General features: G+C 41.1%; 2 protein-coding genes across 4 annotated transcripts in view; both read left to right on the forward strand.

The window, feature by feature from the left end:
• The window catches only part of cntn1a (contactin 1a), a 66,757-nt gene extending 57,984 nt beyond the window's left edge, over nt 1-8,773 (forward strand). For all 3 annotated transcript variants that reach the window (XM_086299188.1, XM_086299189.1, XM_086299190.1), the window contains exons 16-24: nt 1,065-1,226; nt 1,514-1,663; nt 2,266-2,336; nt 3,521-3,755; nt 4,673-4,776; nt 5,082-5,268; nt 5,425-5,537; nt 5,648-5,804; nt 6,980-8,773. In XM_086299188.1, coding sequence (XP_086155314.1) covers nt 1,065-1,226; nt 1,514-1,663; nt 2,266-2,336; nt 3,521-3,755; nt 4,673-4,776; nt 5,082-5,268; nt 5,425-5,537; nt 5,648-5,804; nt 6,980-7,056 — 1,256 coding nt within the window. In that variant the 3' untranslated portion in view covers nt 7,057-8,773. The remainder of the gene's footprint in view (nt 1-1,064; nt 1,227-1,513; nt 1,664-2,265; nt 2,337-3,520; nt 3,756-4,672; nt 4,777-5,081; nt 5,269-5,424; nt 5,538-5,647; nt 5,805-6,979) is intronic.
• Nucleotides 8,774-10,315: 1,542 nt separating this feature from the next.
• Nucleotides 10,316-24,348, forward strand: part of LOC147324965 (PDZ domain-containing RING finger protein 4) — a 122,437-nt gene continuing 108,404 nt past the window's right edge. Inside the window, exons 1-2 of the mRNA XM_086299192.1 lie at nt 10,316-11,319; nt 11,448-11,531. Of these exons, the coding sequence (XP_086155318.1) occupies nt 10,918-11,319; nt 11,448-11,531 (486 nt within the window). The 5' untranslated portion in view covers nt 10,316-10,917. The remainder of the gene's footprint in view (nt 11,320-11,447; nt 11,532-24,348) is intronic.

Genomic DNA, 24,348 nt, shown 5'->3' on the forward strand with positions numbered 1-24,348 from the left:
GTTGACAGATGGCCAGGTGAACGCACAGCGGCTGACTGTGACGTTTCCCAGAGTGTAACCAAAGCACAGGTCCGGGGCTGCTCCTAATGGAGTGCCAAATGCCAGCAGCCTGGGGCGCAACGAGGGAGAGATGAAAGACAGCCATTTATCATGGCAGATGAGGAAGCAGATCTGCTTGAGGAGAGTGTCCAAGCTCAAAACACAGCTCTGCACCTGTAGCCTGTTATTAGCAGGGATTAAAGATAGGCTGCGGAGCTGTTTTCATGTGAATGTATGCGTGCGTGTAAACAGAGTAATGTTAGGAGTCTTGGAGCAATGTTGAAGTGTTGCTGTGAACGAGGAAAACTATTTACAGACTTTGTTAAACTCTGGATTGTACTCAAGGACTCCTCCATATGGGCTCCAAACTGTAAAAAGCTAAAGTGCAGTGTTTTATTCCTTACATTAGATTGTAACAACTAAGCCTTCTCTCCTGACTCTTGGAGGCGAGGGTAAGCTTAAGGCCTGTCCGGCTTTTGGCTCTCTAATCGCCTTAGTTCTCTCGGCTCACATTCATGATTTGGAAAAAAGTAAATTCTGGCTGATTTCTGATGCTGTGGGTTGGGAGTCTAACCCTGACACAGTCTGGGTTTTCTATTAAGCCATTTTTTTAAGTTCCAAAGGAAGAATCAAGAGGAGCATTAGGACCAAGAGAAACACCGGATTGTAGAGCTTTTGCTTAAGCTTTAGTTCATGTATGTCAATGGGCTTCTAAGCTCTAATGCCTTAATCCATCAGTCTTTGCTGATGTCTTTTAAATAAAACTCTTAAAAATAGGGAAATGTAACGGCTTTGATGTGCAGTATTTCATATGCACCTAACATTAGACATCTTGAAAGTTTGTAAAGTTTTTAAACAGCTCAGGGTCTAAACTGAGTTTCTTTCCAGTTTGCATGTAGGAGACTTATTGACCGCTTGAGGAAAAAGTCAAAGTGAGCATTTGTAGGGATTCCTGCAGCCACATTTATGTTTGCCTCCCTTCTAACAATAATTTAAGCCTTCTTGTTATTCTTCTCTTTGCCCAGGTCCTCCTGGTGCTCCAGGTGGGGTGCGAATAATAGAAAAAACAGACAAAAGTGTAACGATGCAGTGGAGCCGTGGTGCAGACAACCACAGTCCGATCTCCAAATATATCATCCAGTACAAGGACCAGTTCTCAAACGATGTCTGGAAGAATGCCACTACATGTAAGAGCTCGAGCGTGCTTGTTGGTAAAATAAACACTGCTACCGTAATGCTGAGCTGGATCTGGTGTTGTAATATTTGTGGTCATGCCACACAATGATACTATAGGCCTACAAGGTGGTTAATGTCTCTTACAGATGGCTTAAATATACTTTAGTTATGCTTCGGTGAATTAAAACATAGGATGGGTTCCCAAAATAGAACTGCACGTTTGTTTTAAGGATACAACCGGCATATAATATTCAACCGTAGAGAGCAATAGCACTAAAATGAACTTGTCTTTCTATAGTTCCTGTTAATGTAGAGGGGAACGCCGAGATGACCACAGTGGTGGACTTGATTCCCTGGACAGACTATGAGTTCAGGGTCATTGCTACTAACACTCTGGGAACAGGAGACCCAAGCAACCCATCGCCTATTGTTAAAACGCTGGAAGCAGGTAAGATTGTTTTTTGACTTTGGACATCTAAATATAAGAAGGAATAAAGAATCGGAGCAACTTAATAGGTCAAGAAGTGGAAGGGAAAAAAAGAGATGTGGTACTACAGTCCAGCTTTCCGTTCTGTTATTTATTCATCATCATTCTATTATTGCACTGTTTACTTACGTTAAGTATCACTGGAGAAATGAGTCAGCATAAATCCCATCATGCCGCGCTTTCTAGTGCAGTAAACTCACCACACAAACCTCCACAAATGAGCACTTTGGTGAAACTGTATACTGAAATTCAATTATAAAATGGGAATCACAGACTTACAGTAACCTCTCTTGAAAAAATAATCACAAGTTGAAAGTGAGCTACTAGACTCAAGGCAAACAGAAGAACTTGTCCCTCTCTCTGGCTCCCTGAATGGCAACGTTCCCACGTGGACATTTAGGTGTTGCGTTTGGCACAGGAGAAGACACTGATACCGCATTTGAAGAGGAAGGATGTTAGAGCAACATTGGCAGGGCTAGGTTACAGCCTGTGTGGTTTGGCTTTGTTTGCGTGGATTCATAGCAATGTGGGCTCAGAGTTTTGCTGTTGCCGTCTCATTGTAGTTCCTGTGGTGGCGCCCTCAGATGTTGGCGGGGGTGGAGGGGCTAGCAGAGAACTGACCATCACATGGACGGTAGGTTGGGACTTTCCACTGGGTAAAGTGGGAAGATGGGTTACATGTTTATATATGAAAACTTGCTAAAAGATGTTTCGTTTTTAGTTCAATTTGTAATAGTCACACTGACATTTAGATTTACATTTAAAAGTGAGTGGGAAGCCATGTGGTCAGTGTTTCAGAAATCCAACAAATTATTAAAATGAGTTTGAAAAAGGGCACAGAAAGACCAGATAATGCAGATGTCTGCTCAGAATTTCAGTTATTCAGGTCCTCGTAGTCTTAAATGCTTCAGCTGAATCTTTTTTAGGCTCTTAAAGATGTGTCACTTCTTCAAATTAAGCCCAAGAAAAGATCCAAAGATTTTATTGTGTTGTTTATTATTCACCACATGTGCAGCACATACAGGAGAGCTTATTGTTTCTTTCTCACTGTAGTATAAAAGAAGAAATGAGAAAAGATAAAAGGACACTCCAGGGCATCTATAAAAAGCGGCAGTAGTGCAAATACAGTAACAGAGATGTACGGCGATATATAATATAGATATAAATATAACTAGAGCAACTTCTGAGATGTACATGGACAGTAGTGCAAATTCGAAAAAAGGCCAATTACACTTAAGATAAGTAATGCAGAATTTTTAAACTGGTAATTAATAAAGCACAATGATAGGTTTTCAATTGCTTTGTTAATCAGAACAACGAGCGTACCACAGATCATGCAGTAGAGAAGACGGGAATGATAAAACGATCGCTATCGTGAACAAAAAAACAACTCAGCGACTGAACTAATTCATGGTGTGTTGCTTCTCTGCTGCAGCCGTTGATAAATTAGCTATGGCTAAATTGTATTTTTCTTGGCTGCAGCATGACCGTTCAATTCCAGAGCAGCTGGAGGACGAGATGATATGTTTATCTTGCAGTGCATGTGCGATGACAAAGACACGGTGTCCACAAAGGAAATGAGGTGTAATGATAGAGAAGGATGAGCTAATTGTGTCGTTGCTGTATATAAAACAGGTGCCTTACACAGTGCAGTCACTGTATTAAATTCTATTTAAATATCATCTGATTTGTGAAATTTGATTTTTTTTAAGTTAGGCTATTTTTTACTTTGCTATAAAAGCTGGTCAAGAGTGACATGTGTTAAATAAAACATTTGCCAAATGCCATTTCTCAATTTATTATTCATTTTGTCAACAGCCTGTGAAGCCAGAGTACTACTATGGGCCTAATTTTGGCTACATTGTGGCCTTCAAGCCCCAAGATGAGCAAGAGTGGAAACGGGTGGCAGTAGCCGATCCCCAGGCCAGGCGTTACATCCACAAAGCCTCTGACATCCCACCTTTGACAGAGTTTCAAGTCAAAGTCAAAGCGTTTAACGTCCAGGGAGAAGGACCCTACAGCCTAACAGCCATCATCTATTCTGCACAAGACGGTGAGCGGTTAAGAGATTCAGCCCTCTCATCTGTAACAGGGAAAAATGTGCTAAAGTGATCTCAAAACAGCATCGCAGATCAACCTGGTTCTGTTTTATTAGTGTCAGAGAATGAGGGATTGCTCAGTCCTGCTAGTCAGTGCGCCACTGTGAAGTAGGATCCTTTTAATATTAGCTCTCATGTATAATAATGAGAAATATTAATACCCCTTGAAAGTGAACCCATCGTCCCCCCTTCTCTTCTCGGTTTCCTTGTTGGGGGATTATTATGATCTACGTAGCATGAACCAGAAAGCTGATAACTCACCCAAAGATGCAAAGCATTTAGCAAGTTATTAGCTTCCACTGACAAGCAGTTGAGATAACCACTAGAAACTCAAGCATGATGGGTGACAGAGATGCTCCTGCTGCCATGGTAACACAATCAGGAAACGGTTGCCTGGTGGGGGTGTATGATTTTTACGGTTACGCCTTCAAAGTGAGCCGTCGCCGGGCAAATCTGTGACCATAGTTGCGTGCAGGCTGGTTGCGCATGCATACAAACCATCTTCCTCAGAGTTTGCCTCTGTTTACAACGTGGCGACAGCATGGCAGTTTAGCATTTTAGGACAGTTTCCTGGCAAGAAAAGACTACACACAGGGTTTAAATGTTCCATAAGTCGTGGAATAGTGTCTGATGGCGGATTAAGAGAAATGCCACTGAGAGAACAAAAAGCAAAAGAAACCAATAGATACGTATGAAGAAATATAAGCTAATGTTTAGTATAGTAAGTCTGTGTATGTTAAACTAAATATTTAAAAATTTTGGATTGCTTTGTGTTTGATTAAAAAAAGAAAACAATGAATGTAATTTTTTGACATCCTTAAAACATGGGTCTTGTAGTGAATATAAATCTGTTCTCTGGGTTTCTTTTTAGCTCCATCTGAAGCTCCTGCAGTTGTTGAAGCCAGAGCTCTCTCTGCCAAAGCTGTCACTGTGTCCTGGATGCCCCTCTCATATAATAATTTAGATGGATACCAGGTCAGTAGAAACTTTTATGAGGCTTGATCACAGTAGTAGTCATCACTTTAGCTGATTCAAACACCTCCATTTGTGACTGCAAACTTACTTTAAGCACCTCTAAGGAAAACCACAATCAATTTAACTCCATAAAAGCAAACATCCATACAAACATATTGCTTTAAATATAAAGACGTGCTTTTCTCCAGCATTTCTCAAAAACTGTTAAACTGATACTTACATTTAATAAGGTTTTCACTTGTACAGAGCGCTTTGAAACCAAGATGGTATCCTTGCAGTCTCACCCATGCGTCTTTGTTTCCCAGGTGAAGTACTGGGAATCTGGTCAAAGTGAAGGGCAGGCCGAGACGATTGCCGTGTCTAGCAGGGAGAACCACACTAAACTAGAAAACCTGAGACCTTACACAGAGTACATTATTGAGGTTCGAGGCTACAACTCTGCAGGATATGGGCCACCCAGCCACCACTTCCGGGTCCTAACCAAGAAACCCCGTATGTTGCTCTTTACAGTAGTTTATCATTAACTAACAGAGAAGTGCTTGGAAAACAGTTCAGTGTTGTGTCTGTAAGAACAGTGCATTCTGCACACAAGATTTGAGCCATTTAAAAATAAACATATTCATGATTGCTTTGTTTTAACTTCACCAGCACCAGACCGAGCCCCCAAAATAATAGCTAAAAAAGTGAAGGGCCAGTCAATAAATATTGCCTGGGAACAAGTGGAACCGATGGCTAATGAGTCCTCAATAGAAGGGTACCGAGTGAGTTTCATCTTTTCATCATTCTTGTTTCATCTCTTAAATAAAAAAAATAGCTGCTGAGACCCTTTTCGTTATTTATTAATATGCATTAAACATATGTGCATACGCAGGTACTATACAGGCCAGAGGGCCAAACCACAGGCACTCTGTACAACACCTACAAGCGAAACATTGATCTTCCCCTACCTCCAAATGGGAACTATGTGGTGGAGGTCCGGGCACACACAGAAGGAGGAGATGGGGCTACGACCACAGTCCAGATCACAGGTAATAAAGTGATTTTGAGTTGATTTAAGATCCCTAGTTTCCTAAGTTGGCTTTTGTGTTTAATTCTGTCAACATGGTGTCTGATTGTGCTTAAATGGAAGAACGTATGTGGCTTAAAATACCTGAAAGAACAAATTTAGAAGAGATAAACATTCCTTCAAATTCCTTTTGAATTGTTATCTTTTAAGATTAAATTACTCTTATTCCATGAAACTAATCACCCATGAAAATTCTATTCCATCACCACCTAGGTTTAGTTTCACTCACAGGAAAAAAATAAGACTTAAGTAATTTGATGACATTTAAAATCCATATTCCTGTGGGGAAAGACACACACTTCATTCCTGACCTGCCAGTTTCTGGTGGGATTACAGGTTCAGAGTATGCAGTAGGTTATCATTTGTCACAGCTAGAGGGTTCCCATGGGCCAGACCAGAGCTGTCACTTCTGGTTATATACTTTAGATTGGAAAGCTAAGATGGCCCGTGACTAAAGCCTTGATAGCCCGCTGACTGGATCCTCTCTCTGGCTGATGGACTGACGGGGCAGGCCGACTGCATAGAAGAGCTTAAGCTTCTGTAATTGATCTTGATGAGAAGAGGAAACCCCTCCTGTGGTTTTCCTTATCCCTTATCATTCAGTCCAGACCCCACCTGACAGCGTGATTTCACAGACCGGGAAATTTCAGCCGTGAGGGATTTTAAGTGCAGGGCACTGACAAATAGAAGGGCATTTAAGGCATTATCCACACAGATGGGGTATATCACACTTCACACTCCAAACATGGTCTTGAGTTTGATGGTTGAGGATTGGTGGGGAGTACAGTATTTCAGTATTTCCAGATGTTGATAACAACAATAATAATAACGTTCCTGTTCCATCTTCTATGTTTGCAAGTTACCAAAGTGTTGCAGTGGCTTATGAAAGCAAATACTAAGACAAAGACAAAATATATAAAAATATAATTAAAAGCATACTGGTAGGTGTCATTAAGATTACTTACAGTTTATGGACAATGAACAGTTTGATCACCTAGCAGGTTGAAACTGATTTTGCAAACACAACAGTGACACTCAGTGTCTTGGCACGGTTAGGGGTGATGTGCAGTCTCATTGTTGTTGTTGTAGGTTCCAGCTATTGATGAAGGTATACCTACATTTCTCCTTCTCTGTCAGGTGGTGGTGTCTCGGCCGCCCAGTCTCTCAGCGTACTCTCCCTGCTCTTTGTGGCTCTCCTCTGCCTGAACCTCTGAATGTAGCGCCATCTTTGTCTTCACTTCCTGTGAAGGAGACTCCTGCAAGGACTTTAAGCCTCTTTCCACAATCTTTCAGTTCCGCCCTGTAATCTGGGATGCCATGTTCTGGCTCTTTCCTCTGGAATACGTTTGTGGAAACGGACACAGAAATGGAAAAATTGGAAAAAGGACAAAGACATTCCTTATTTATCCACAAAAATGGCCTCTTTGGAGGAGAGTCAAAGGAGTTCTGTCAACTTTAAAAATATGCCTTATATAAATGACTGCACTTATCCTTCACAGCAACTTGTTTTAAAACGTTCTGGAAGTGTAAATGCTGCACTTTTGATAGGCTGGCTGTTTGGTCATTTTAAATCACAACGCTGTTCTTTCTTATTATAAAGATGCTGTATGTTTGGTCTGTGACGTTCTGGAAAATTCTTCCTACAGTGCATTCCATAATATAAGGTAAACAAGTAACTGTGAAGGGTAAGTGTATGAGTTTATAAAAAAATATCTTCATGTGTTTCATGGCTTGCTGTTCGGTGGATTTTTTTTTCTTAAATTAAGCACACCCTCTGTTAACGAGATACAGTCAAATCAAATCTCAACCGCCTGCATCCTTTCAGACGCAGGTAGAGAAATGAGCAGATGATGCCATGCTGAAAAGTAATCAGTAATTGATATTGTTTTACTGTCTAGTATAACAAGGTTTTTTAAAGAGAAGTGGATTGGTTTAACCATGCAATTGCTGCTTACCTCCAAACCGTAACATAAGCTTTACTAATACCTGTGCGCATGTTGATGAAGAGACGATTGAAATGGCTCAGAGTGTTCTGATTCTGGCACATTTATATCCAAATACAGAATCCATTGGAACCAACCCACAGCAGCAGGAAGTGCCAACAACGTCTAAAGGAAGTTTAAAATGTAAAACTGCGGCGAACAGTGTGTGACTGTGATGAAGGCTTTGCAGAAACATTTAGATTGATGTTCAACCGAGACTGAAAGACATCGCCCGTGATCTAAACTAAATCTACTTTGTTTTGACTGTATCATTAGGACCTCAGTGGTACCACCTGGTGCTTTGTAAACGAATGTTGGCATTTTATTTAATGTGATCAGTTTCATTTAATATCTCTCATTTATGGCTTTGAGTGTGAGTCCCTATTAACAGTGAGAGTGAATGGTAGCGACGCTCATGCCCTCCTATAATTGTGCAATGTCTGAATTACCTGTGGCTACTTTATATTTTCTAACAGGATCATTGCATTAGCACCTGTTTTCATTCTCTAAAAATCAGAAGGTAAGCAAAGCCATCCGAGTCAGCTGTAAGAGCTCATCCAAAGCTCACGATGTTATTCTGAATACATTTTTGTCTTTTTATTAACATATGATCAGAGATATATAAACATTGTCATTTTTTTTGTTTTTTAATATTATATTTGTATGTCTCCGCCCAGCTCTGGTTGGACAGTTTCAGAGTTTATTTCTCTCAACTGGAGGAGCAAACGGTACATTTTGAGTTCCTCTGATTTCTCTCTTGTGTGACTGACGTTGGTCATGCTTCTTACATTGTGACGATATCAATGTCCACCACAAAGTGCTTTTTCCTGACTTTTCTTCATGCCACAAAACATAAAAAAAAAGAGTTGCCAAATGCATGAATGCCTTGAACTTTGACATTTTTGGAAGAAGCAGCGGCTCAAAATTATAACATGCATGAGATTGGAGAGCAAGTGGTACATTACTTTGCAACACTTCCACATCATAGCGACTTCTCGGCCTCTCGGCTTCATGTGAAACACATTCCATACCTGAGTGGCATCCCTTTACGTCAGAGAAGGAGTAGATCCTAGACTAATATGTTCGTTAGCTGCTAAGCGAGAGAGAAAATCTTAAACTGACTAAAGGAATCTCACTCATTTGAGTTCAGAAGTGGTCCCGCAGTCTGGTACATGCAATGGCTGCGATTTGATAGTATCATTGGTGGCTGTGGCAGCATGTTTGGCTGCCTCCTGGAATTCAGTGCTTCGTTGGACATGAATGGCATATATGAGGGATGAAACTGAAACCTCTCATTGGCTGGACAAGAAACAATAAAAGTGTAGTTAACTATACATTCATATACTGTTCTGCTCTTTTCTTTGTCATTCTTGCAGCAGCTGCTCAGTGAATGCTCATCAACATGCCCCAAAAATGACTTGTACTGCTTTTCAGTTGATTATTTGAAATGATTTACTATTACAGGTCCATAACATGGCATCAAAAAAAGTGTCGTTTTTCAAGTAAAAGTACCACGGATAAATACAAACTCTTTATTTATAGGACAGGCATTTCACAAGGAGGATAGCAGACTTTCAGCTCTAAAATGCTCTATAAAGTAAGAGAATCAAAAGCATCATCTGTCATGTATAGGCATGTTCTTGTCAGTTTCTGTGTGTGTCCCCCTTTTATCTAGAGAAAAAAAAAAGCTTTTCTTTACAAAAGCTGGTACCAAATATATCAGAGATAGTGTTTCATTCTGGCCTCCATTACAGATAAGGCCTGTTCCACTTTTTCAAGGAGAAACAGCTGTTGGAGTTGTGTGTCCTATCAGGTATTGAGCAGATGAAAAGTAAATTGTTATCACTTCTTTTCTTGGATTAGGTCGAATTCTTTTTGGGGTTTTGGCCATCTTGCTGTTTCACCCACGGTTCTTAACAGTTTTTTACCCCTGTGAAATCAGAGAGAGAGAGAACAAAAGACAGAGATAACCTTTTTTTCTGCCATGATTTAATGGCTTATCAGTCCAAGCATATGGCCTCTGTGACAGGTGGCCGTGTAACACTTTCCACAAAACACACATACAGCAATTGTTAAAGTCTGGTGCTGTGCTCTAGAGGAGTCCTACTGCTCTTCTAGATCACAGCAGGAATCATTTAAATGTAGCAGCACTTTTTTAAAACAGATTTACACAACAAAGTGCTACTATTTCATTTGCTGAAATGGTGGTGGGAAAAAAAATAAAACGTGCATTTCTGGAGAAAGGTGTGCAGTCCCTGGACAGATTGCACTTTTGCCTTTGTAAATCTACGCAGTTCTTTCACAGCTCGGAAAACACAAAACACACTTTAAAGCGGTGCAACAGCTGACTAGAAACAGAATGCATTGCAGGGAGATCTGAAATGTGATGCTGTGTGAGATGGCTGCTGCATGCCATGCTGCATGGACTAATGTAGTTGTCTATAAACTGCATTGCCAGTGCATCGCACCCCTGAGACTATTTTCACTATTGTAGAACTACTGTAGTGTACTAATAAGCAAAGAAAATTAATAGTGGAGGAGGAGCAAACTGATAACTGCAATCATCATTTGGACTGCCTAATTGAAAAGCTGGAGGGAGAGTTAATTGTTTCAGACTATGCGGGATATTGAGCGACCTCTGTTGGAAAAGGTTAGTAACACATGAAATCACATTACAATTAAGAGAAGTTGCACAAAACTGAGAGAAAATACGCAAAATAAAATACCAACATGATGATGAGGCTCACTTATATATGACAGGATAACGAATTGACAAATCAAATAATCAAATAAGATTAAATAACTATTGCGCATCATACATAACTGGTATTAAATTCATTATATCGACTGTGAAGAGAAAAAGTTACAGAGATATCGACCCTGTCCAGAAACAGCAGGAAGTCAGGAGGTTGAAGTTTGCTGTTCACATTTGTCATGTGCTGAAAAAAGTGGCGCAGCCCATCAGCTCAGCGAGAGCAACCCAGATCGCTCAAACTTTTCAGTGCGCGCACGCCTTCATGTGTCCAGACTTGTAAATTGAAATAACTTCGTCCGAGCTCGTTGTTCCGCGTACAAAAGTTGCCCAGGCAAACTATGTGCGCTGATTGCCCGAGTGCTGGTGTGGAGAAGGACCGAGAGAGCCAAGTTTTAACCCCAGGCGGGATGGAGTCGCAAACAAAGCCACATCGCGGTGAAGGTGTTTGTCAGAGAGGATGCGGTCTCCTGCTGTCCGGTCTGGACGTAAGTAAAGGGGAGCACTGCTGTGTGGAGGCGCTCCGCACTGTCGCCGATGCTTTGGAGGAGAGAAGCGTAACTTTGGAACACGACGCCCGGATAGCGAGGCTCAGGTGGAACAGGAGGGAGCAGTGCCTTTTAGCCCAGGTGTCAACTCTGCAGAACCAGGCTCAACTCGACGCACTCAAGTACCAAAGGAGGCTTAACCAGTACTTGGTGCACATCCGCAGTATTGCAGAACAGTTAGCTGGTTACTGCAAGGTGAGAGGTGATTTCTCTAAGGCTATTTTGTGTAAAAAATGTCATTTATCAGTTGAGAAACACACAACACTGTGGGACTTTTTTTGTTGTTAAATGTGTGTTTGTGTTGTTTTATTTGACTGAATCAGAGTGACTCCAGCCTAGCTGCTGACATGGAGAGCAAGATATCAGATAATGAGGAAATGGCACAGGGTCAAACCAAAGCACACCAGGTAAGAGAAGCACACTGCCCATAACAGCTTCTCAATCAATGTCATATTCAGGCTTTAAGCCCTTCTGCTGACATGGCCAGTAAATGTGGCTGATTCATTAAAAAAAAAGAAAAAAAAAAGGCTTCACAGCATATAGTGCTTATCCAACGTGCCCAGAGGCAACAGTGCACGTGCTTTTTGAATTATTAAATGTTAAATATCTGGTAGTATCCACTAAGACACTTCTGGTGTTGTTGAGAAAGGATGTGTTTCCTCCTGCTGTCTTTCACCTGCTGCTTCTGCTCAGCTTTAACCCCACAGCAAGTTCATTCTGTGAGTAAATGTTGACTGTGGGATAGCAGTCTGTCTGAAGAATGCTTAAACAGTAGCAGGTATTCTCTCATCACACTTCCTGCTTATTTGTCATGTTTGTGTAGTGGTGTAGTGTGTACTTTAATTTTGTGTAAGTTTATTTACAAAGGCATTGACTTGATCACTTTCATGCACATTTCAGCCAATCATAGCATCCTCTGTATCTTTTAACCTACAGAGAGTAAAACAAATGTAGGCCAGTGTCGAAACTTATCAAAAGAATCACCGAATGACATTTATATTGAGTTGCAAGTGCACTTATTAATGCATTTACAAGCCATTAATATATTAATGTCTATCTCCTAAATAAACGGACTTCCATTTTCCAAGCCGCAAGGTTCAATCTTCAAGTATCTCTTCAGATCTCAAATAAGTCGATCAGTCTGCAGCGAAAAGACTGGAAAGGCTGGAATTTCAATGTTTTGACATTTCCCTTAAAATGAGGTTTGGTTAATTTTCTGGAAGAACGACTGATGGCTTTTTAGAAAAACTAAAAAGCCCACTCTCACTTCTGTCGTCAGCAGTTTGGATTAAATGTTAAATGCCTGTTTTTGTAATGTGTTTTCTCCAGCCTGGGTGTCGTTTTTGTGTAATTGCTCACAACCGTGTCAGTATATAATTGATGAGCTAAACTGCGTGGACACGTTTTGTAACTGCTTCTGCGACTTTGCTGCTACAGAGGTTTATTAAGCCCGTTGCTTCCAAATCTAACATTAAGCTCTTGTTTTTGGTAAGCTCACAAGGTAACCTGAAAGTTTGTGTTATGGCCAGGGACTGTGTTGTGTTTGGGCTGCTGGTGGAGGTGGATGGGTTTAATCGTGGTAATGGTCACGTAAAGTATCTCTCTCATTGCCTGCAGCATGCTCAGAGTGCAACAGACTCACTTTTGATTAATGTGGAAAACTCTCCTCTGCCAGCCCCTGGCAGCAACACAGCATCTATTTTAAGCTCTGTCGTTTTTGTTTTTGTTTAAATACTCCTTTCTAATATGTCTTTTAATTTTTATTTTTTTTTTAACAGGTTGTTTGCTTCTTTTTCTTTCCAAATGGATTTTCCAATACTTTGGAGTGCTGGGTTGCTGTTCATGAAACATGGTTTTCAATTTTAGAGGAAATCCACTTTGCTGGAAAAGCGATGGGTCTTCTGTCTGTGTGGACAATGCAGCTGGGCGACTAGTAAACATCCCAGCAGAAGTTATGGCTCGTCAAAGACCTCTTTGTGTGGTTGGAAAGCAGGCCTAATGACACTTTATTGAGCCCCTTTAGTTATGCCTGTCACGTTTTCCATCCTAGAATTGCACACATGTAGTGCTAAAATGGAAAATGTGTTGCAAGTTACTGAAGCAGTGGTTCTCTCATTTCAGACAAAGGAGGTAAAACAAAGCCCTTCTCATTATGAGTCTGGGTAAAAGAAATATGTTTGAAATACATCTTTTATCCTTGATGGGTACATATAGCGTGGCCTGCAAAACTAAGACTAATCAAGATGCGTCTTTTTTCCATTTTTTTTTAAATTTATAACACTAACTTACATTTTGTTTAATATCTTACTGCTTTACTGACAGGATAAATAAACAGGTATGGGCTGCACAAGTCTGTATGACCCATGTTATCTAAGCATGGTCTGACAATGCTCCAAAAAGCTTATTGAGATATAAAGAATGCTTTTCTTATTTTGGCGATAGTATAATATTGCCAAAAGTGCTCACCAGTCTAAATCATTGAATCCAGATGGTCCAATCACTTCCATAGCCATAGGTGTATAACGTATTCCATAGTCAACTGTTACTGGTATTACAGTATATTTATTTGTATTATGTCAAAGTGGAACGAATAAAGTGATAGTGGATGCTGAGGTGCATCTTGCACAGAGGTCACCAACTTTCTGCAGACTAAATTGGTACATAACTCAGAACTTCATGTGGCCTTCAGATTAGCTCAAGAAGAGAGCATAGAGAGCTTCATGGAATGGGTTTCTCTGGCCAAGCAGCTCCATCACAGCCTTACATCACCGAGTACAATGCAAAGGGCTGGATGTGGTGTAAAGCATGCCGCCACTGGACTCTATAGCAGCGAGACATGTTCTCTGTAGTGACGAATCACACTTGTCTAACTGACCAAGTCTGGTTTGGTAGTTGCCAGGGTAACGCTACTCGTCTGACTGCACTGGGTTAAGTGTAAAGTTTGGTGGAGGGAGGATTATGGTGTGGAGTTTGAGTTGAGTTGAGCTCTGCAATTTAGTGAAAGGAACTCTTAATGCTTTAGCACCAAGACATTTTTTGGACATTTCATGCTCCCAACTTTGTGGTGACAGTTTGGGGTTGGCCCCTTCCTGTTCCAACATGACTGCACACCAGTGCTCAAAGAAAGGTGCATAAAGACATGGATGAGCAATATTGGTGTGGAAGAACTTGACAGGCCTGCACAGAGTCCTAACCTCAACACGATAAAAAAAACCTTTGGGATGAATTAGAGCGAAGACTGCGAGCCAGGCCTTCTTGTCCAACATCAGTGACATCTTTTTAAACCCTATGGAATAAGGATGGCATGTCACTTTCTTGTTAAGTTTGTTATTTCTCAATTGTTTCACTTAAATTAAAAGTTAGTATTTTGAGTAGTAAGTTGATTCAGATTTTCAGATGGCGTTGTAATTGGAAACTTTCTCTGTTCTTATCTAAACCTCAAGTAAATGTAACTGGTGATAACTAATGCAAGATTAAATCCTGGTTTCACTTCATTATAATGTGGAAAGCGAAGCCTAGATTGCAGCTTTTATGAAAATAATCTTTCAGTAATGAGGGAGACTTTTGTAATGTAAAATACTCAGATGCCAGTTTTTCTTGGTCAGTGATCCTGATCATTCCTGCAGACAAGAGCTTGCCGATTTGTTCAGTATTGTATTTGAAAGAAACAAAGGAAGAAAGAGGAGAGAAAAAACATTTGTGAGGTGGCACTGGATGGCGGTTGCATTTTTCCATGCAACTCTGAGATGAACTGATCTATTCCAACTGATTGTGTGCTCACTGGCCTAACACTGAATCCAGTCGGTGACTTTGAGTCAGGTTGACAGTTTTGCTATGTTGAAAAGGGATAATGGAAGTAAGGCACGACACTGAAACGGCAGCAGGATTAGTCAGCCTTACAAAAACACAGCAACATTCATTTCCCCATGAAATTTGCCCCATGCTTGTGTAAAGCCAGATAAACATACAAATGAAACCACAGCTGAGGTACAGTAAAACAGTCCCACCATTCCTCCTGTCTCAAACCAGGACCCTCAGATCTACACTTTTGACCAATACTGTGCCCGTGACATTTCAGGGAAGGCTTTTTTTCTTTTTCTTGAAGTCCTTTTAAACTGGTTAAGAGTGGGAGTGCAGTGGCCTCAAGAGATCCGGCTAATTCTCCTTTTTGTTTATACTAAGAGAAAAGGGCAAAAAGAGCAAAAGAATGGAGAGTACACAACTTGAGTATCAGTGTCATCAAAATCCCGTCTTGCGTGACAGCAGGGAGACGAAAGCAGTTCAGTCTGTTTGCTTGCATAACAAAAGATGATAAGATTGCTTCACAATAAGAGAAAAATCTACTTTCATGTCAGTTTAACTTTAATTTTTTTGTGTCTATTTTGCATTCCCAAATAAGGTGCTAAATGAGTGAATGCCTTTTTTCCTTGGAAGTAAAACTGCTGGCTGGGTTGAACGAAAAACTACCTGAGAAATATAGAAAAAACACATTTTTGTATGTCGCAATGGCAGACGTCTGATGGTGACATTGGTTGGGCCAACAGTTTTACCCATGTTTTTACTGCATGTCTAGACAGTTTTATAATCTCCTTGTGCTCCAATTCCCAAAAGACTTTGCCCAAACAGGAAAAACTGGCGGAAAATGCCTTTATTCAGAGAAAATAGCTTACTTATTGGTTTATAACTTCTTCACTTAAAGGTGGCAGATTTAGAAAACTTGGGCTTGGCTGATACAGATATTGAGTCAATCAATCTTTTCAAGTACTGCATAGAAGTAGTGGAAATGTAGGACGCCATGTTTTGTATGCTTCAGCCCTCTTGAGTTTTTTTTCTTTCCCCGTACCTGTTCTGCTCTGTTTGGTATGCCATGTACCCAGAATTTATACCACTTAAAGTGTTTGTTCTTCTGCTGTGAGAAAGAGGGACCGCCCTGTTCACCATTTCCTATTTCCTGTCCAATTTGACAGACACACACCAACTTTTGTGCTAAACAAAATATTGTTTTGGATTAATTTCAAATTTTCTGCTTGTAGATATTTGACATAGATAAGCGCTTAGTTCTTGCTTAATGTCTGACTTCTCTGCATATTTATATGAAATTCTGTTAATTGATGGAATTTGCTGTGTTTTCTTAGGTGTTGGTTTGGCAACTGAGATGTTTTTCCAAAGCTGTGAGGCAGATATTGAGATTAGAATATTCCAGATTCCAAGGGTGTGTATGTAGACCCAACCAAAAACTGTGAGTGTAAAACATTTTGTGTGTGCTTGTGTGCATAGTTTATTTTAGCTGTCTGGGTCTGTTGTTTTAAGCAGGAGGTGTGAAAAAGAAAACCTTCTGCTAAAGACCACCACGCTGCTAAGAAGGGGCACTATGGGTAGCTTGTGCCTACCTGCTGAAAGGGGCCCTTTTTAAATGTCGGTGAGATGTTGGAGAGCCTGGTCTGTGGGTACAGCTGTTTTATTTTTACACCTTAATGTCCTTTTTGATTATGAAGCCTTGATGAAAGTTATGATGGTCAGTTTTCTGTTGGCATTTTATTTATACTTGACCTCAGCTGTCAGATTGTGGTAGGCAAATCAGCAAAACAACAGTGAGGATGAAGAAGGATGCTTTTTAACATCTTAGTAAAATATCTGAGAAAGGCTATTTATTTTAGTAAAATATTTAAATATTAGCGGCTGTTTAGAAAATTAAAAGAATAAATTAAAGCCCCCAAAGTAATCAGGAATGAAAAACATGTTGTTGTTTTTTTATTTAAACTTTTTTTGAGGGACTGAGGTTTTTGCCTATCAGGTGTGCAGATTTCATATGGCAGCTCTTTCCTGTACTGTAGCTTTGCTCTCAGCTGTACCACAGGAAGCACACAGTGACTGGAGTGATTGATCATTTCATTCATCCTGAAGGGAGAGCACTTGGCTTTGCTCACACTTTAATGACTGTAAACCGTAGGCTGTATAAGTTCAGGATGCAGCAGCCAACATCTGGAAAAGAGCCTTGTGTCAAAGAGACTGTAAACTAGGAAGCTGAAAAGAAACTGATGAAATTTCCAGGTCGCTTCCCACTGGGGTGTTTGAAAAATGACTTTCATGCACCAGTGCTTACTTACAGTCATTACATGTGCAAACAAACACGTGCAGTACAAATACACATCCTGGTTTTGACACACTCAGATCTACATATCTGTGCCTCCTACTTCACTTGCCATTGATGCCACGAAACCCTTTGTACACAACAGCTCTCGTGCAACCAAGCAGTCGAGAAAATTGCTCGACGTGAAGCTGATTCAACCACTGAGCATCTGTGGTCAAATCCTAATTCGGTCGCCCCCTCTGTTCCCATCTTTAACATCACTGGGGGGTTTGGTTAGTCAGTTACCTGATGCCTTTTGAACTCACACAGAACCACTGATTTCCTGGAGACTTGATAAACATGTGGCTTAACCACATGTAACTGCAGCTGTTATAGGGAGACTACACTGAAAGCTTTGAGTCAGCATCGTGCTTTTGTGTGCACAAACAGCTGTGTGTGTGTACATACACATACTCGCTGCAGTGGTCACTCTTGCATCATGGTTCTCTGCAAAGGTTGTAAGGAGAGTGTAATGAGGTAATGTTGTGGTTATACCTGGGGGCAAAATTGGAGCCTACCACTGCTGAATTCATTACAGATGAACCCAGTGTTTGAAAGGCCTCTGTGGATTGTCCTCGACCGTGCATTATGGCTTTTATAAGACAAGATCACAGCATCACCTCTGGCCTTTCACTGGACATGCATCATATTCTCAAAGCCTCCTGCAGACTTTGTGCTGCACATTGATGCGCAAACTGAATTAAGACTGCCTCTGCTTTTGTCAGCAGGAGGATTAAGGCTTAATTACATCTGGGCAGAGGCTTCATAGTCAGAGAACCAACAGTACAAGGGAAGACCAGTGCGGTACATTAGGAAGGTGTTGAGGAATGGGATATAAGCTTGTGTAATATGCCAGGTGCGTTCGGGGTATTAGCAAACACTGGCATGGCACTGTGCGCCTGCCAAGATGAGGGATCAAAACAAAACTACCCTTTGGAGTCCCGGCTTTCATTCCATTTTGAAGGCCAACACTCGCCTGTGTCGGATACAAAAACAGTGAAACGTTTTGTTTTAAAGCTGCACACACATCAGCATATTAGTTTTTTTGTCTTTTAGATATGCACACACATACACATAAGCTCAACAACGCAGATGACACACAAACTAACACACACGGGCACAGACAGACAGATCTCAAAGAAATTGTGATTGTTTATCATCATCAGTCTTTTGTAATAGGAAAAAGAGTACAGCATCAAGTCAGTGAAACGTCTGCTGCTTTGGTGTAAATGAAATTAACTACAGGTGCACTAGAACGGCAACAATGAGACTACCCCCCCAAAACAAGAATGGTTATATAGTTACAATTTTTCCCTCCTCATCTTTTCTGGATGTTTTTTCACTAGTTTTGCAATTAGCTAGGGTCAGTGTCACTACTCCCAATGCCTGGATCCTGCAGAGATTGCAGAGGTACTTCAACTCCTCCAGGATGACAAATCAATATATGCCATTGCTAAGGTTTGCTGTGTCTCCCAGCACAGTCTCAAGAGCATGGAGGAAATTCCAGGAGACAGGCAGTTACTCTAAGAGGGTCTTAACCCATCACCAGGATTTGTATCTGCTCCTTTTTGCATGGAGGAACAGGACGAACACTGCCAGAGCAGTCCTGTTACATCGTTCAGCATGACTGGTTTGGTGGTGGGTCAGCGATGGTCTGTGGAGGCATATCAATGGAAGGACACACAGACCTCTACAGCCTAGCCAGTGGCACCATATCCGCCATTAGGCATGTAGATGAAATCCTTGGACCCATTGTCAGACCCTATGCTGGTGCAGTGAGTCCTGGGTTCCTTCTGGTGTACAACAATATCAGCCTGATATGATTAGAGTGTGCAGGCAGTTCCTGGAGGATAGAGGAACTGATACCATTGATCTGTATCCAGTAGAACAGCTGTAGGACGTTATATCTCAATCCATCAGTTGCTGCAATGGAAACTTGGCAAACTGGACTAGCCTGCCACATCATTTTTTTCACTTTTACCCTTACATCAGGTCGGCTAATATGATGGATGCCCTTCCTGAAAATGATGTTACTGTATAAAAAGCAGATAACATCACTAACATTGTGAATCTCATTATTCCTGGCATTATAACAAACAAGACCTACACAGTTCCTGCTGCCTCAAAAGAGCCCATAACATCATAAAGGACACCTCACACCCTGGACACTCCATGTTCGAACTGCTGCCTTCAGGTAAACGGTATAGAACAACATACACAAGGACTAACAGACTCAAACACAGTTTCTACCCAATTGCAATATCATGTCTCAATGCTACTAAAAGTAGATGACTTTCATTGCCCCTGTTGTCATTTGTGCCCTTGATGTTGGAATGCTTTCAGACATGTTTTGTTGGATGCGCTAACAAATTGACTGAGTGATTGATTGTTTGAGTGATATATCAACTAGGTCGTATGTTGAGTGTCTGTATGGGGCCTTAGGCCTGGATTGCTTGGGTGTATCTACGGTATGAGAACACTGTATTTTATATGTATTTCTATCTTTTATATCCTATCATTATAGTTTTTAAGTATTTAATTATAGTTTTTAAGTATTTATCTTTTGTGATGTTGCACTGACCAGAGACATCTTTCAATTTCATTGTACCTGTGACAATGACAATAAAGAATATTCAAAAAATTCAAAATATAAAAAAATGGGTTCAAGGAAAATGAAAATAAACATGATCTTTCCTGCTGTACTGCTATAAAACAGACTCATTATTTAAGTCATTAAAACTAAAAGCACCTGCTGTCTGGTGGAGCGTTCTATCATTGTAGCTCTACCTTTTTTAAAAAACGTTTTTTTTTAACCAAAATAATTGGACGGCTAGCTGAGTCCCAATCTCATGTTCAGCAAGACGGCAAAACAGAACCACTCCTTTAAATGCTCCTATTGTCTGTTTGTGACCATAAAGACGTTTTACTTAAATAGCTTTTGTTTGACCTCTGAGCAGCCAAAATAACAATCACAGCTCATTATTGTGTACCTCACAAAAAACCCAATGCTACTCTTCCAGAAATCTTACCCCGTAAAAAGATGGATTTGTTCGATCTTTTCCAGCTTAAGAACTTGGTTTATCACATTTTTACAGAAAATAAGACTTTAAACAGTTACAATAGAGAAGGTTTGCAGAGAACACCAGTCTAAAGTCTTTTCTGATTACAGTGAGTGAGTAGCTTCTTTCAGTAATAGCCAGAAATTGGTGTTTGCTCGCTGTAGCGCGACCTCTTAGGAACTAGTTAGTGACAGGCTTAGCGTGTTACTTTTTGCAGCCAGATAGAGCAGTCTAATTCTATTCCAATCATTGCCTTCATGTTGCTGCTGAAACAGAGGGAGGTTTTTAATTAGCTAAATGGACTTGGAGAGAAATTGACTATAAATATTCATTATGATTGCTGTTGTCCCGCAGATAAAGCAGGAGTTTTAATCCTGATAGTTTCACCATCTAGAAAGCAGAGTGATTCTTTCAAGCAGATCTTTTTCAGTGTTCTTTTTTTCACAAAAAGATAATTGAAATCATGAGCGTTATGTAGTCATTTCATAGCCAATGACCACATCATCGGTGCAGTTATAGTTATTATAGATCATCATGTGGGCTCATTGAGTTCCACTTGTGGAAGATTTTATTTTAGATCCTAATTTAATACTTTTGTACAGTTGATCAAGTGGGGCCGCATTCCATAAGATGACTTCTTATGTTCATATTTATATTGTTTGGCAAAATGTTAGCATTTATATCAAAAGGGATATTACAACAAATATCACAAGTGTTTATACGTAAGAACAAATGAGAGTGGGGGGTTTGACATGTGTGTACGATTTAAAATTTGCAGGGTGTGCTCACAGAGCAGCCCACATACGTCAGTGTTTCTTTGCTTCATTTCCTGCTAATTGATCTCCACCGTGTAGGGAAGGAGGCTGATACCAATCTGCATGTGCATGTGTGTTTGTGTAACTGCTGCCGATAGTGAGCCAGATATATTCGACCACAGTACAAAACTGGTGGTGCTGAGTCAGCATGTTGAGGTCACAGCACTGGTGTTGGTACCAGACCTCCATCTGGTTGTGCTAACAAAGAGGCACGCTTATCACTCACTACATCTGATAGTATCTCGGGGCTCCAGATTGGAGTTGGCTTCGCCGCCGGTTGTCCGCATTGAGAACACATTGTTTGTGTACGTCATGCGTTTCTCATTATCAGGGGCCCTTGATTGGCAGATTAAGCAAAAGCATGCACCGTGTTGGACAAGTCGACAGCTGAATGCAGCGTAGGAAGCGTAACAGCATGATCTAACCAGCAGATGGCAGGAAGCACACACGTGTACGCTGTGTCTCATGGTTATTGGCAAACCCGCACAGATGTTGGTAGTGCTCCCGATTTGCAGTTTTTAATCTCATTAAGATAGATTGCTTCATGTGAATGATTGATGTTTGGCTGCACATGTGACAGCTGTGTGTGTCTGATTCGCACAGCTCTTCCTCGCCAAGTGCTGTCATCAGCAACAGTCAAAAGTCATTATAAATAATACTCTGAAATTCTTCTAAATTATGCATACACTTTAGACATGTTTAAGAAATGTACTGTTTTTAATCTTGAACTGTGTCTGTGCATACGTGCTATGCAGAAGATCTCCATCTCTCCAGTACTTGAAAGGATTTGGTGCTGCTGTGCTCACTTTCTCTCTCTCTCTCAATTCTAATCTTTCTCCCAGTATGACTCATCTAAGCTGTGGACTCTGCTTCTCTTCTGTGCATTCGTATCAAGTGGATCATATGGCCCCTCACGTAACTGCACGCTACCTTGCCTTTTGTGTTACATATCTCACAGGGTGGGTGTAGACACAGAAGTGGAATAGGATCTCTGCATAAACATGTGGTATAGACAGCTGAACGAAACACTTTTGAGGTTTAGATTTTGACTTGTTTAACAACTTTTACTGCCTACAGTGACACGCCGGAGGGACCCGAGGACAGACTCGCTTGTTGTTCTCCCCATTAGCTTGAACCAGTTGTTGATTAAGTTTCAATAGAGTCTCACTAGTTAGTTTCCTCCCACTAGCCTCCTAATGAATGCCGGGGATGATTTGGCTACGATTGTCTTCCCTCATCACTGCAAATGACTGTTGAATACTGCTGCATTGTAAAATCAATAGCCTTGGACTATCAGAGCCCTGAACAGTCACAGATTACTGATGAGGGTGATTTGAGGTGTTTAGCTGTGAATGTGAGTGTGTTTTGGCTGCATATGTGTGTAGACGGAGGGAAATGCAGAACGACAAAGAAGGCGCGTGCGTGTGTGAGAAGAGAAAAGAAACAAAAGAAAAGATGAAAACCAAGAAATATTGATCGTATCTATTTTTGTTCACACGCCTGATTGTTTCCTTTGAGATAATGCCTTGGAAGTAGACAAAATCTCCATCTATACAAATGACAGAAATTTCCTCTTCCCAACAGAGGGAGGGCTAAAATCGATGTCAGCTAGCAATCTGTGGCTAATCAAAGTGAATAGTTGGCCCCCTGTTGCAGACAGCAGCTTTAGTCCTTATTGTTTTTAAGCCTGTTTAATTGGCTCTGGGTTCCACATGCTGACAACGAATGGTGAGACAATGTTTTTGTTCATTTTAAGAGAATTTATTAAGCGTTTGTTTCTCATCCTCATCCAGTAGCGTACTGAGCGATTGTGTAATTTGGTATTCTCTTTGTCTTGACTCAGCTGCCTTTGGACGGGCAACTTGCTGTTCTTTGCTGCGGCGCAGGCAGTGTGATTCATCATTTTGGTACTGTGGTCTTGGAATTTTTATTCCATTTTCAGCCTCTTTTTTTGTGTGCTTTACATAGCTACATTATTTCAAAGGTCTTTCCATCTTATCAATGTGTATGTTTGTACACAACCAAAGGCCATAAATCAAAGCTGCATTTGCACTCTGCATAATGTATCTCATGTTTCAATGAGGAAATGCGGGTGATCTTATGAATAATACAAGCTGCTCACTCTTCGATGCCAATACAGATAATAATAAAGCAGGCTTCTATCAAATGTGGGCCAACCATGAGTGCCACAGAGCCGGGTACATTAGCTGTGGACGGCTGGTGATAAATCAGGCATTCACAGAGAGGATTGCCTGGCACAGGGAGCTCCCTCCAGAGGCCTCCCGGAGCTGTGCCATACGGTGAGGCAAGGCATTCAGAATCCCCTCCTTACACGGTACCACAGGTCTCCAGGGTAGCTTTTAATCGCCACAAATGGGCGGCAATAACAACTGGCAATATTTTACGTTCTGTCCGATAGTTACGGCCTCCTGTAGCTTTTACGACAAGGAGATGTCAGGTTCCTGCCATAATTGGCTCTTCTATGGGGATTTTATGACTATGTTTACTTTGTGAGGATGACTATGGGATGCAGTGCTGTCTTAAGGGCCCGCTGGGTTTGGCTGGTTGATGTACTTTCCATTTGTTGCTACGTACAGTGAGGGTGTCTAATGGTCAGACACTGTATTGTCTCCTGATTGATGTATGTAAGGCTGAGGCCAGGGTGGTTGGAGTTATCTGAGCCCAACTCTGACCATCTTACTTTACATCCTTAGAGTCAGGGAGCAGGGAGCAGGGAGACCTGCTGCTGTCACTGTGCTGATGGATGGCTGCGATCTGGGCCAATCTGGGTCTATTCTCATACATTTCCATCCAGCCATAAGTGCTGGGGGAGGGTTTTTGCTCAATTCATTGGATTAAAGCGGCGAGCGAAGTGTAAGTAACCTCTTTAGTTGTCTTTAACCAGGCAAACTTGTAGTTTATCCTCCCAGTACGTTTCTGTCACAATGCAAGGCTCCTACAACCCACAGCAAAGCACCCTCACATCTCCTGGTGTGTTGTAATAATTCTTACACTCGGGGCTGACCTGCTGTGCATGGAAGCACGATGTTCTCATCAACAGATGAGAAACCATTAAACGTAATCTCCTCGTGTGGAGAAAATTGCAATGCATCTCTCAGCCCAATGAGGCATGGCAGAATTATCTTTGTCTCCTGTTTTTGCCTTCCTTGTTTGATGTTAAAGTATGATGAGGTGATAAGAGGATATCCTCAAATGCAGA

The sequence above is a fragment of the Aulonocara sp. 'chitande type north' Nkhata Bay genome, linkage group LG7 (genome assembly GCF_057382095.1).
Source record: "Aulonocara sp. 'chitande type north' Nkhata Bay isolate Kocher_YH1m ecotype deep benthic linkage group LG7, A_spYH_male_GT1.1, whole genome shotgun sequence".
In the NCBI taxonomy this organism is placed as follows: Eukaryota; Metazoa; Chordata; class Actinopteri; order Cichliformes; family Cichlidae; genus Aulonocara; species Aulonocara sp. 'chitande type north' Nkhata Bay.